Source organism: Bidens hawaiensis, unplaced genomic scaffold, assembly GCF_021521415.1.
Source record: "Bidens hawaiensis isolate Kalapana, Puna unplaced genomic scaffold, B.hawaiensis_p1.1 tig00010601_1, whole genome shotgun sequence".
Lineage (NCBI taxonomy): Eukaryota > Viridiplantae > Streptophyta > Magnoliopsida > Asterales > Asteraceae > Bidens > Bidens hawaiensis.
In genome coordinates this window covers 71259-85952 of record NW_027491814.1, presented here as the reverse complement: position 1 = coordinate 85952, position 14694 = coordinate 71259, and the positions used below count along the sequence as shown (strand labels likewise).

The 14694-nt window shown below is 35.8% G+C and overlaps 1 protein-coding gene and 1 pseudogene across 1 annotated transcript; one reads left to right on the top strand and one right to left on the bottom strand.

Annotated features, from left to right (window-relative positions):
- The first annotated feature begins 8712 nt into the window (after positions 1 to 8712).
- Positions 8713 to 10962, top strand: LOC143535777 (putative late blight resistance protein homolog R1A-10). Its single transcript, XM_077029936.1, has one exon. The coding sequence runs from the start codon at positions 8716 to 8718 to the stop codon at positions 10960 to 10962; it is 2247 nt and encodes a 748-aa protein (XP_076886051.1). The 5' UTR covers positions 8713 to 8715.
- Positions 10963 to 12144: 1182 nt separating this feature from the next.
- On the bottom strand, positions 12145 to 14246 carry LOC143535765 (pentatricopeptide repeat-containing protein At2g03880, mitochondrial pseudogene; annotated as a pseudogene).
- Positions 14247 to 14694: the final 448 nt, after the last annotated feature.

Sequence of the window (14694 nt, the reverse complement as noted above, 5' to 3'; positions counted from 1 at the left end):
TTAAAATACGAATTTAGATATTTATTTTATTTTTGTGAACAGATAATATTTGATTTTTTAGATTATAAATTTTATCCAAAAAATCTGACTAACCAATAGAAAACTAGTGGTTCAAATAAGATAATTAAATAATGGTTAAAACTAAAATTTTATATAAAAAATACGATTTTTTTAAACAAACTCCATTTTTAACGAAATTTATACCGGAATGCTCACAAAAAAAACTAAGTAAGACTGTGTTTTTAAATTTTTTTTTTTTTAAAAGTCAAATATAATAAGTTATAAAACAAAAACCAATATATATATATATATATAAATAATTGTTATGAATTAAAAAGGAAAAATCAAAATAAAAAGCAACCAATGGAAATGTGACATGTGTGAATGAGACAAACAAATTGGGTTTGCAATCTGGTTTGCCATCCCGATCGATGTTGCCCCCTTTACTCCTTTTTTCTTTTTTTTTATTCTCAAAATCTCAAGACTGCAATCTTGAGAATGCCAATGGTTGTAGTCTAACGCCTAGCACCAGCTTCTTTCTTTTCCGGCGTCTCCACCATCATATCCGGTAACTGATCGACCAGTCAAATCAAACCAATATCACATAATCTTCTTGTATTCGAACCAAGATCTCGATGGTGTCATCATCTTGGTTCTAGTCCCAGATACCAGATCTGGTCGTCGTCATCATCTTATTTCTTGAAATCAAGGAAATGATTCTTCAAATCTGCTTGATGAATTAGGGCTCGCAACTTCTACACCGTGCTTGATGACGTCACGATCACGCACTAATCACACGGTTGGGAGCAGAACGCAAGAGATCTGGATTTCAGTGGCTAAGGCTAAGCAGGAACAACATCTAGAGTCGAAACCGCCCCTTTTTCGAGATCCTTCACCTTGATTTTGAAATCCTTGATAAACTTAGGTTGCATCTATGACGCCCGACTAAAAATTAGTATAATCCAAGAATAATGTAACTGAGCTTATGTAAATAAAATAATAATAAATAAAGTGACATCATTTTAGCCCGAAAACTCCAAAACTATATGAGTTATATTTTATCAAGTTCAAAAAGTTTAAATTGGTCGCGTAGCGGACACTGCACAGAAACAATCACAGGCGACAACTTAAAAACTGATAGGAGTCTAAACGTGTCATGCACAACCCGAAACATTATAATTCTTATATGAGTATTAGTAACAGGTTATAAACTTATTTAAAAATTTTCGAACCGCGAAAATTTGAAAAATAAGCGGACCAACCATTTTCAAAAATTAGTTTCTTTAGCTCGTAATACTCGGAATTCAATATCGGATGGAACCTGATAAAACTTATTCGAAACAAAGTTCGTTTGATTACCTAAAATTTGCTAAACGTTAAACCGGAAAAATTAGAACTTTGTTTAAAATACCAGCTTTAACACAAAACCCTTCATATCTTCCCACCCAAACCATGTACCCAATTCCCTTTTGTGCCATGGTTTTTGCATGCAATCTTGTAGTAATCATTTACTAGATTGAGTTGAGTGTTGGAGACTCCATCTTTTGCCAAACTACCACTCTAATCACCACTCCTCAATGATACATATCCAACTCACAAGCTCTACTACTTTCTTTCCCTCTATATGAACCTTACACCACCACCAACTTCACTATTCCAATCATTTTCACTCCTCACCTAAAATAACAATAAGATCCAAGAAGTTAATCAAGTATGGAGAAGTAGAATCAAGCTAGAAGCTAGGTAGGAGGAATAGGACATCATAAAACAAGCACACACCATCATCTTTTCATCCTAGCACAAGAATCTTAAGGTAAGATTTATTTGAAAACCCATTTTTCTTTAGTTGTTACTTGATATTTTACACAAGAGCAATGTGTGTGTGTCGTACACCCACATGCATGCATACACACATGTGTAAGAACTCCTATATTAATGATTGTTAGTGGTTGTTAATTCTTGATGTTTTATTTTGATGCATGTTAGTTTGTAGTCCTTATTTAGTTAATATTCTTGATTAAATGGGTTTTAGAATTTTAGAAGAAAAGGTGGGCTTTGTCATAAGGATTTTTCATATTGATTCTTGATTCATGTTGATAATATGCATATGATTAATGATGCTTGAAATGGTTATTTGAACTTAATATTGATGTTAGGTTCATACTAAAAGTGTGTTATTTAAATGAGAATCTTTGATGTCTAGGTCCATGTTAGAATCATTTGTGCTTACTTTGAGTTATAGTTAAAAATTTATACATATCTTTGGTTAAGGTTTATGCTAGAAAATATTGGAAAATGATAAGATTAGGATGATATGCTAGAAATATAAACTTTGTTTGCTAGAATTTAATAACTACTAAGAAGGCTTGATCATTCAAATGCATAGAATAATTGGTTAAAAATATGTTAGGTTCATGTTATAAAACATGATGGTAATACTTGATAAATTTTATTAGTAAAGTTAATTTGACAATTACTAAAAATGGAAACTTTATTGTCAAGACACTTAGAAAATTCTTCAATATTAAAAAAACGGTAATTATATTGAACATGTTTGGATAAAGATGCATGAAAATTGACACTTAATCATAAAGAAATTATTCATAAATGATTTAGATTACATGCTAGAAAAGTTATTTGCTAAGTGTTGAATGAATACATGAAATATGTTAAATTTGAAGTTTGGTATTTTGCATGAATGGTTATACTTGTTTGAATCTGGAAATTTTGAAAAGATTATATATTTGAAATACTTGAATTTGACATATAAAAGTGTTTCGTATTTTTGATATAGCTTGGTTTGCTTGTCGGTAACCTAAACGGTCGAAAAAACGACTTTTGAACGCAAACCGACACAACTATTAGAGACTGATTTAGAACAGCCCCTAAAGTCATAAAATACTTATACATAACATAAGTTAATGTATAAAAGGATAACAATATAGTAAAACTTATTCTAAACGGTTCGTGTCGCGAAAACCAATATAAAAACGTTAAAATTTGTCATTTGGATAAAATAATAACTAAAACGAAAATAAAGTGTTTTTATAAAATAACTTATAAAATGTACATAATTTCATAGAGAAAGTTCTTTTAAAAGTTTAAACATATTTTTCGTAGTTAAAAGTTGACCAATTAACCGATAAAAGTAAAACCGACCAAAACCGACAATTATCACTAAAGTTTTAATAAATATAAAACTTATAATTTTATTCCAGCAACTAAAGTATAAATTTATAAAACTTAGTATTATTAATTAATAGTAAATAATATATTATTATTTTTTAAAGTGTGTTACTTGTTAAAATGAATATTTGTGTAGATATACATATATAATGTGCTAGTTGCAAATTAGGATAAGCTATTAAGGGGGTGTTTGGTACAGAGAATGGAATTGCAGAGAAATGGAATAGAGAAATGGAATTGCAGAGAAAGGGAATTGGTCTGGAGAATGAGAATTGACTGTTCTGTTTGGTAGTACAGAGATTTCAGTAGAGAAATATAGCTGAGAATCATTTCTCTTGTTTGGTACATAGGAAATAAACAGAGAATTATATCAACTTTATCATTAGCACAAGTATTTTTTTCATAACAAATATTTATTAAAAAATAAAAAACATATAAAAAGATGCATAAATTCCAACCAAAATATGCATTGATCAAACCAATTCACATACAAAACATAGTTTTTAAGCAAAAAACATCAACCATAGTTAAAACCAATTCACATACAAAACATACTTCAACCATACACAACTATCCCATTGAACCGTCGGTATACAACTCGACCATCTCAATTTTCTCTTCTATTGTCAACGCAAGAAAAGAACGTCCTAGATCCACATCTTTACCAATCAAATGAGCTGCTTTGAACCGTTTTTTCGTAGTGATACCTGGTAAAGCTTTCAACTCATCACTAACCTTTTCATAGATTTCACGAGCCTCCATACCTTCTTTGCTAAGTTGTTCACCCACCATCTCCCCAAATCGAAGCAAAACTTCCTTGATATCTTTGCAAGACTCTCGATATATCTCATCTGCATCCGTGATTCTACCTCTTTTGCGCTTGCTTGTTACACTTCCTGTTAGAGGAACCAAACTTATATATGTCATTAAAATATGATATTATGGCTGCAAAAAGATATCATGTTGTTACTTTTGTTGCACGGCTTATTTCTTATCGAACGTGTCACCACAACGCCAACAAGTTTGGCTTCGGTTTTAAGGGCTGCACGTTGTAAGTTTTAAGAGGTCCATAGTCTAATTTTTCTGTTATAAGGGCTGCACGTTTGTAAGTTTTGAGTTAGTTTTCACTTAAACGGGTTGGTTTCTCTAGGGTTTTAAGGGCTGCACGTGAAGCCAACTGGTTCAGCTTTTGGTGCTCCGTTTTGCTGTGCAAGATTGACGGTGAAGCTGCAAATAGCCTTAGAACTGTGTTAATGTGGTGAGGGGTTTGCAATCACTACATATATTTCTGTCTCAATTCTCAAAACTAATTTTTAGCTTTTTAACTAATTTTGTAACTTAGCCTCCTGTTACATGCTGGTCCATTTGAAATATATGTGTAGTTAGCTTACATAATTGAAAAGAGACATATTTTGCATGTTCTCACAGTCAGTCATTACTGATTTTAGTTAATTAAGATCAAGTTCTATGCTCAAAACAATATAAAGTATAGTCCCTTTTCTACACTTCAAAGTTTCAATAAGAAACAAGCAGAGTTACTGGTAAAACATATAATACACATATGCTTTTAATGTAAAATGCACATGTAAAATATTTTTCTTAATTGTAACTCAGCAAGTCTCTGAAATAAGATTAGGAGGAAACTAGGGTCATATTAATTGTATTCAAAAGAACTAGAGTCATAGTTGAGAAGAACATGAAAATTTGAACCCAAAATGGTGATATTATTTGTTTTTTTAATCTAAATAAGGTTTTTTTTTTGGGTTGCAGGTGGATTATGCCTGCACCCCTGAAGAAGTGCAACAGCATTTTCAGTCTTCGGTTTTAAGGGTTACCAAAGTGCCGGTTCGGATGCTTTTTAACACACGGTTTATAGGTATCTTTCAGGTCTGATTTATACCAAGTTCAGGGTTCAAAATAAACACGTTTAACTTACAGCTTTCTGTTTTAAAATCAATATTTTCTGTTTCGTAGTTTTAGTTATATACCTGTCATATTTTTATTCCAAGAATGCCCTTTGCCACATTTATTGACTAAAACTGGTTCCTCACCACAACACGGTCCTGGACCAGTTATAATATATTGCAAATGACTTAATAAAAGTTTCATACTGATAATAGGGTTCTCGGAACCTTAATAGTGGTTTGGGTTCGTTTGGGCCCGTTAGGCCTTTTGTTCGGTTTTAAAATGTATGTTTTCACATCAAACAAGTTCGGGTCAGATTATATGTTTAAAATAATATATGTGGGCTGTTAAAATGATATCATAACGGTACTTAGACTATAGGGTTCAGTTCTTGATCAAACGAGCCACTTAACTGTCGTTTCAGGGTATTTTAAGGCGTGGTTTTTATAATACTTTTATAGCTTCGTCAAAATACTTTTATACAAACAAAAAAGGATACCTAGTTGCTGGAAAATATGTGATAAAGTTCCAGGGTTCAATGGTTGCAAGACGAGTTGTTTTTCAAACTATTTCACATGGAAAATATTAACCGATTGGCCATGAGAGTGGCCACTGTTTTGAGGGCTGTTATAATACGAACTTAGCACATTAATATTCTTGATTATATCAGCATTTAGACTGTATATTTCTTGGTTAGTTCATGATTTTGTTTAGGTTACAATGATGTAACCGGTTTTTAAGCTTTATTTCATTAGGTAGTTGTTAGATACCGGTTTGGGCTGTTAACACACGGGTTCGGGCCTTGGATTTGTTAACATGTAATGAGCATAAAAAAACGAATTGATACCTTCAATATGCAGACTCACACAAGATCAGAGGAGTAGAGAAAGAGAGCGTACCAGAGAAGGGGTGCCTTGGATTGGATTGGGATTCCAGTGGAGGTCAGAAGAGGCTGGAGAAAGAAGATGATTCCAGTGGAGCGATCGTTGAAGAGGCTGGAGAAATGGGAGAAATGAAAAGGAGGAAAATGGAGAAATGAAACCCTAGAGAAATCCATTTCTCCGCCTTTTTTAGAGAAAAGAAATCGGGAAATGGAAATGGTTTATTTCCATTTCTCACGTCTTTCTTTCGTAAACAAACAAGAGAATTGTTTCCATTTCCATTTCTCACCCTCCAATTCTCTGTACCAAACACCCCCTAAGATTTGAACCTTGTGTGCTTGAGTGAATATATAAAATTGGACTCTAACAGAATCGCCAACGGTTCATTTGAACATAAAATACTCACATAAACAAAAGTAATTAATTGTGTGAAATATTTTAAGTTGAGCGAACAACTCAAAATCTAAATGTTAATTAATTGTGTACTGTATAAATAGGGCACGAGTTGATTTTTGGACAAAACCTATCATCTACTAAAACAGTGAGTTTCTCATAATCCCCTCGTTTTTTATAATGCTTTATATATAACTGTTTTTTAGGAAAAGTATAATTAATTGAAGTATTTTATTTTACAAAATGTATTAAATGGGATGAGTCACTTGAATGGGAAAACCGTTAACCTTGGTCTAGGGTGTAGAAATATTGATAGATCTATCGGGGTGATGCCCCTCATTTAGCCAGATAATAATGGTTACGAAGGTGAGAATATTTCGAGTTTGGTATGTTTCGTGTTGTTCATTTGATAGTCATACATGTATTGTACTCTTAGCTCGTTTACAACTAATATGATTTGTTTAAGAAATAAAATGCAAGATATAAAGTTAATAATGATGTTCTTGTTGATTAAAATGAAAAAATAATTGATGTAAAAGTCTAGAGCTATTACATCATGGGTTTTAAATGGGAACTCACCAACATTCGTGTTAACAAATATTTTAATATACTTTTCAAGTAAATGATAATTTGGAGCTTCGTGGAGCATGCGGGGAAAACGGTGACGTATGTTTGAATGGGAAAAATGTTTACTTTTATCTAGTTGGACTTGTAATCTAAATAAAAGTTGTGTATTTGAACACATGTAAAAACGTTGTTGGTTAAATAAAGTCCAACTTATGCTTTATTATGTATACTTGATTGTGATTGACTGAAACGGCATTTGTCACCGCCCGAAATGACTTAGTCAAATCTTCCGCTGCTTAAGTTAAGATTTTCGGGGTGTGACAGCATCTTAACGAACGAATTAGTAAACTCGATCCAACTAACATCCAGATACATCCCAAATTCCTTGCGCAGGTACAAACACTCTATGTATCTCTCCCATAAAGCTTCTGATCTAGTCCTAACGCTTCTTTGACACAAGTAGTGATTGTGTGCAGGTTTTACAAATGGGGGATGGATATGGTGGCGATGATTGGCGAGCGGCGGTGGTTGATTTGGTAAAAGAGGGGACATAGATGTCTGTGGTTTGGCAGGTGGTGGTGTGAGGGATAGAGGGTGATGGTGGTAGATGATTTGCAAGAGAGAGAGAGAGAGAGAGAGAGAGAGAGAGATTTTAATAAACTAGTTTAGTTTTAATTATAATTATTTTTTTATATAAATTGGTAAAGTGACATATCTACCCTCATGTGCATTGCACATGTCATGATTTAACGAAGAAAACTAACTGGGTTAGGGTGAAAGGACAAATGGTGTAGCATTTAGAAAACTTAAAGTAGAAATTATGTTAAATTTAAATATAAAGGACAATTACTAAAATTTGATAAATTCATAAAGGACAATCTTTTTAATCTTGTCCTTCAACTAATGGCAAAATTAAACAATAATAATTGACTAACGGGCTGAATAGAAAAATCTAAATCCAGTTTGAGTTTGTTTAAAACTGAAACGACGTGTCTAGATGGAATCTACGTGTAAGTCCGTTTAACTTCTTTTTACATTGATTTTTCATCTTTAAAATCGCGAGACTTCAAGTCAAAACCTTTAAGAGAGGGTCAATATCAATGGAGTATCAATTCAAAAGCCTTTTTTTTCATTTAATAAAAGGATAAATAAGCTAATGAAATAGATTAATGAAAAATAAAGAATTAAAGTAAAATAGTGATAAGTATTTTCTAAATCGCAGAGTTTTATGAATTGAAAAGTAAACACATAATAGTCAGTCTCCGTTCCTTCATTCCTTCCTTCCTTCCTTCCTTCGGTAGCGTTGACTCAGGTCAACCGCGTCTCTTCGTCCGGCGTTTGCTCTGTTAATCTACAAACAAGCTGGCATATGCAGGAGGTATCCATACGTTCATGCAGAAGTTGAACCAACTCATTCACTGCAACGGCAACAACCCTGAAATAATTATATCTCAAAGGCCTCAGTTCCAGCTTCTTTATGACGACCTTGCCTCCATGATTCAAGTCATCCACCAACACCTCGAAAAGGTTAATGATCTGAAGAAAAGATTCGCAGACGTAGCAGAAGAGGCGGAGTGTGTCATCGATTTGTTTCTGTCCGGTGTTCACATCAGGAATAACAGACATCTCCTTGGACACTTTAAACGTTCAAGTCTGTCCTCTATCGGTTTCTACCATGTGTTCACATTAATAATGAATATTTCCTTACACATGGGGACTTTATCTTGATGGCGTTAGGAGATCATTCAAGTCTCTCGAGGTGGAGTTCATGAGCATTATTAACATGGATTCATCTGAAATTAGGACACCAATTCAGTCAGCTCCTCCTGCTCCAATCAATCCCGTCCCCCCAAACACACAGAAGAAAGTATTGGACGACGAGATCGTGGTGGGGCTTGATCATGATGTTGAGCAGATAAGAGACAAACTTGTTGCTGATTATCTGGATGCTCTCTCTATTGTGGGTATGGGCGGAATCGGCAAGACCACCCTCGCCACCAAGGTATTCAATGATGCTTATGTTAAGCATCATTTCCATGTCCATGTATGGGTCACCGTGTCTCAAACTTATGATAAGCGGGCCGTGTTGCTTCAAATTCTAGAATCCATCCGTGCTAAAGGAACCCTTGAAGAGGCTAGTGGCTCTCGACTCCGTGAATTGGTGCACAAAAGCCTGATGGGTAGGAGATGTTTAATTGTCATTGATGATGTATGGGACAAAGAGGCGTGGGATAACCTCAAAATTCTTTTCCCCCATGACAACGCAGGAAGTCGAGTTCTGCTCACCACTCGCCTCGCTGAAGTTGCTAAGCATGCAAATTCAGATGGATTCATTCATCACATAGGATATTTGAACAAAGAAGAAGGTTGGGAGTTGTTGCGTCAGAAGGTGTTCCATGACAATGAATGCCCTGAATGGTCAATTAAACCTGGAATGCAAATTGCAAATAATTGTAAAGGATTACCACTTGTCATGGTTGTCATTGCAGGTATTCTAGCAAAAAAAGCATGGAATAGGAACCTGTGGGAGGAAATCGCTGAGAGGACTGACTCGTACATTGTTGGAGAGGAGAGTGGATGTTTGGAAACATTAGGTTTAAGTTACAATCATCTTCCTCTTCACTTAAGAGAGTGCTTTCTTTATCTTGGTGGCTTCCCAGAAGACTACAAGTTTAAAGTACGAAAGTTGATTTGGTTATGGGTGGCTGAAGGGTTTATTGAACAAGATGCAAATATAAGCTTGGAAGATATTGCAGAGGGCTATCTGATGGACCTAACTGACAGAAATCTTGTAATTGTAGACAGCAAGAAGTCACATGGAGGTGTCAAAGCTTGTAAAATGCATGATCTTATTAGGGAGCTATGCCTGAAAAAAGCAAAGGAAGAAGGATTCATCCTCCAAATAGAGAGGCCAGTAATGTCCTCAAATGTTATCACACCACCTTATAAGCCAATCCGTAAGTTCCTTAATATCAAATATCCAGACCTAAGGTGTCCGTTCACCCGAAACCTTCGATCGATTTTGTGGTTCAGGTACAGAAATTTGTGGCCTAATTACACTGCAAAGTATTTACGTTCCTTTGTGCTACTTAGGGTGTTAGATCTAGAAAATTGTTTACGTGGTGACTTTCCCAGTGGCATGGAATTGCTAGTTCACTTGAGGTATCTTGCAATTTGGATAGAATCAGAAGATTTCCCATCTTCAATATGCAAATTATGGAACCTTCAAACCCTAATCTATGAATCAAGTGGCACCGATGTTGTGTTACCGAGTAACATATCAGATCTAGTAAACTTGAGGCATTTGAAGAGCTCGAAATCGAACTTTGATATTGGTTCCATTGAAAAACCAATGAATTTGCAAACTCTATCATGTGTAAGGTTCAAAGATGAGGCATGTAATATTCAAAAGTATTTTCCATGCATTAAGAAACTGTCATGCGTTACTAAAAGCGATAAGCAAAATGACTTCAAAGATTTGACCTGCCTTGAAAGGCTCCGTTTGTGGAGTTTTACTGTGCATGAAAAGAATCAGATTATTACCCTCCCAGCAACATTGAAGACACTTACACTAGCTGAGTGTTGTCTATCATGGAGTGATATGTCAATCATCCAGTCATTACCTAATCTCCAGTATCTAAAACTAAATGACAATGCCTTTTCGGGAAGCTGTTGGAACACAGATGGTCAGGAGTTTCCACAGCTAAAATTCTTGAGACTTGGGTGCTTATTTGTCAAACAGTGGGAAGTCTATAGTCAAAGCTTCCCGTGTCTCAAACAATTAGAAATTGACAGCTGCGACGATCTTGAAGAGATCCCCCTTGAGATTGGGGACATACCAACGCTTGAGCTTATTAAAATCAGTTTCTGTAGTCATTCAGCTCATGAATCTGTTAGAAGAATTCAAGAAGACCAACAAGAAATGGGAAACTACGGCCTAAAGAGTCACATTTTCCCATCTGTATATAATGTTGAAGGAACAAGATGTTTAAAACCACGACCTAAAGATTATCATTCCATTTGTAAATAACGTTGTACAGAAATATTCAAAAATCATTCAATTTGGTTGCCAATTTTGGTGTTGCTTTGTGCAGTTAGTTTGACTGATCGAGACTGCTAGCGTTTCTTAAGGAAAAAACAGAGATGATCAGCTTTCTTAATCTTGATGTGATTGCACACAAGTGCTTAAGCCTTTACCAATAGGAGATTAAAAGTACACTTTTTTGCTGCTGTGTATGCGATTTTATTTGTTGTAATTGACTTGTTAGAGATAAAACGTAAACCAAATCGATTCATTCGTAAGCAGGTAAGCCTGTCAAAAATATCCGTTAACTGATTAAACCAAATGACCCAACATCGGCTATTATGGTTTAGCCAAAGATATGTTGAATTCATGTTCTGTTATTTAATATATACAGGCCATTGATTACCTTTTCATCAGATGACAAACTGAAGCTTCTGAATCAGGTACTTATTGGACCCACATATTTTGGCATACATTGTCATTGGTGCAAAATTTGCAATTAACGTGTTTACCGGCTGAAGTAGGACTCAACATACAATGATATATATATATATATATATGTACAACTGAGATTCATATTTGTTAAGAGATGCATAATTCAGCCATAGAGCATTCGGTTGGATGTTTACATGGCCTGTAAATGGTTGATGCAACTTTAAGAAATTGCCCGCTTTTTTATTGGCTGATTTTCAGTAAAATTATGGAGGATCTTTCCCGGTATATGCAATAAGTTCATGCTCTTATGAAATGCTAGTGCCGCTAGTCATTCAAAGATTTAGGTCCAAAGTAATAATATACTAAAATATATGATGATATTATCCAACAGATAAAAGCCAAGACCCAAAGACTTGTGATGTCCATCATCCAGTCTTGCCAAGGAGTCTGAAGAACATGATTAAAGCTTTTAACAAAGTGTAAAAGAAGAGCAAACAACCAAATTAATATAGATAAACCAAAGATCTTCATCGTTCTATTCTTCAATGTGACTGTAAACCTCAAGAAGCCATGTAGACTTGCTACCCTTGAATACACCAGCAATGTTTTTGTAAACCCGAATAGTTAAAAAGTTGAACGAATATTACAGACTTACTAGTGCCTGTAGAGTAGGCCATTCTTTGACCGAATAAGCAAACCCCTGTATTCTTGTTTGTGTATTTTTAGATTCACGTGGTTTTTTATTTGCCCGTATCTAAACACCTGGTACCTAGATGCCTGTTTCAAGGTTGAGAAACATTCAATAATGTATATGATTGTCAAAGAGAGAATTATGAGACCCCATAACCTTTGAACAGAAAAACAAAGAACTGAGTAAAGAAAAACTGTTTGGCATAATGCCTATTAAGTCTCAGTTTCTGCTACCAATAATCTCCACATGAGCAAAATCCTCCTTGAAAGTGATGATAACGAATCGGATCTCTAATAACAATATTCCGACCCTCTATTTGTGCCAAAAGTTTAGCAAACAAATGGCAATCTCCACATATTCTAAGATTCTTCCTGATTCTTATAGTTTTCCCCTTTGTTAAAGCCATTAAGCCATACACAATTGCCAGCTTTTCACTATGATACAACAACGGATCTTCCATTTGCTCCCCTTCAACATCATGCAACACAAAACTCGTATCCGGAACATAACCCACTTCCCTTAACCTCTGAACATATTGAACCAGCTTCCGTGTGATCTCATCTATTTTCGGATGTGAATTATCCCTCAACACAAACGCATGAATCTGTTTATCCACTTCAATCCAACTACACCCTGGTTCCTTCCTCACATTATTACCCTTCATCATCTTCCTCACGCGTTCAGCATCTTCCCACCTGTTACTATTCACATAAATATTTGATAACAGGATATAAGTTCCTGCATCATCTGGGTCAAGATCTAGCACCCGTTTAGCAGCGTATGCAGCTAGATCCATGTTGTGGTGAATCCTACATGCGCCAAGCAAAGTCCTCCATGTAACCGCGTCCGGTTCAGGCTCCATGTTGTGTATTAACTCAACTGCCTCGTTAAGCTTCCCAGCTCGTCCAAGTAAGTCAACCATGCAACCATAGTGTTCTCTACCCGGTTTAATGCCATAAACTTTTTCCATTGATTGAAAGTATGATTTCCCTTTATCAACAAATCCCGCATGACTACAAGCAAACAGCACCCCGAGTATTGTTATGTAGTTAGGTTTGGTCCCCGAGGTTTTCATTACCTCAAACATCTGTATAGCTTCGTGACTGAAACCGTTTTGGGCTAGACCAATTATCATGGTGCTATACGAGATCACATCTTTGTTAGCCATCCTAGTGAACTCAAACCGTGCATCTTCCATGCTACCACATTTGCAGTACATGTCAAGAAGCGCATTGCTAAGTATCAAATCACGATTGTACTTCAACACGTGCACGTGTACTTGTCTTCCTAGCTCTAGCAGGGCTAGACTCGTGCAAGCTCTCAAAACACTAGTTAATGTCGCCTGATCCGCCAAAAACCCACACTGTTTCATGCGTTTGAAAAGGTTTAAAGCTTCATCTCCATCACTGTTTTGAGCAAAGGCACCGATTACTGAGTTCCAAACAATTAAATCCCGTGTCTCCATCTCGTTAAAAACGGTTAACGCATTAGGTAGTTCGCCCCACTTGGAGTAGTTATCGATGAGTGCGCTTCTCACGAATACGTCAGCGTCCAAACCGGCTTTAGTTATGCTGCAATGGATCTGTTTGAGGGTCGGTAAGCCACTGCAGGCTTGCAAAACAGATGAATAAGTGAACATGTTAGGATAAACACCATTTCTGAGCATAAAAATCAAGAATTTCAAGGCTTCATCTTTCATTCCCGCATTGGAGAAAGCAGATATCATGGTGGTCCAAGAGACTACATTTCTTTCAGGCATTTGATCGAACAGTTGACGTGCTTCATCCAATAAGTTGAACTTAACGTACATATTAATAAGGGTATTAATCAAAAAAGTTTTTGGCTGGTATCCAAAAGAAAAAACGTGTTTATGGACTAGTTTTCCTTCTTGGACAGCGCCACGAGCCAAACAGCACTTGATGAGCTCGGAATATGTCACGGAATCGGCCCAAATTTGGTGTTTTTGCATGAAGCTCAAAGCTTTCATGGCAACCGGGAGGTCTCGGCGGTAGCATGCTGCGGTGAAATCATCAAGTTGGGTATTGGGTGAGATCGATCGGAGGGGGTTATGTTGTGCCTGATGATGAATATGCAGCAACGACTGTAATGTAACAGCAGTGATAGCAGGAATACACTTGGGCTTACAATTGGAGATTGATTTCATTTGTAGGTATCTGCACAACTATGTAAACTGATACAAAATAGTTGTCTTAAAACAAATGTGAAAAAAAGTCTTATGACAAATGTGAATAGAAATTATTATGATGACATGTATGAAGCTAGCAGCATATAACTTATAAGTTATGTGATTTCTAAGATGTTAAATAGAAAAAACATCACATATTCAACGGAAACTAGGGGTGGCAAATGGGTTGGGTTGGGTCGAAACAGGTCATGGGTCGGAATGGGTTAGGGTCGAAACAGGTTAGGGTCGGAATGGGTCAATTAAAAAGCGGGTTGTTTTGGTTCGGGTCAGAACTGGCCAACAGGTTCGGGTCAGAACCTGTCCGGGTCGAAATGGGTCAAGGTCGGAACGGGTCAAAACGGGTTTCGGGTCGTTTTTTTTTAACGAGGACAACGAATGAAACGTTTTAGTTTTTTTACTTCTTTCT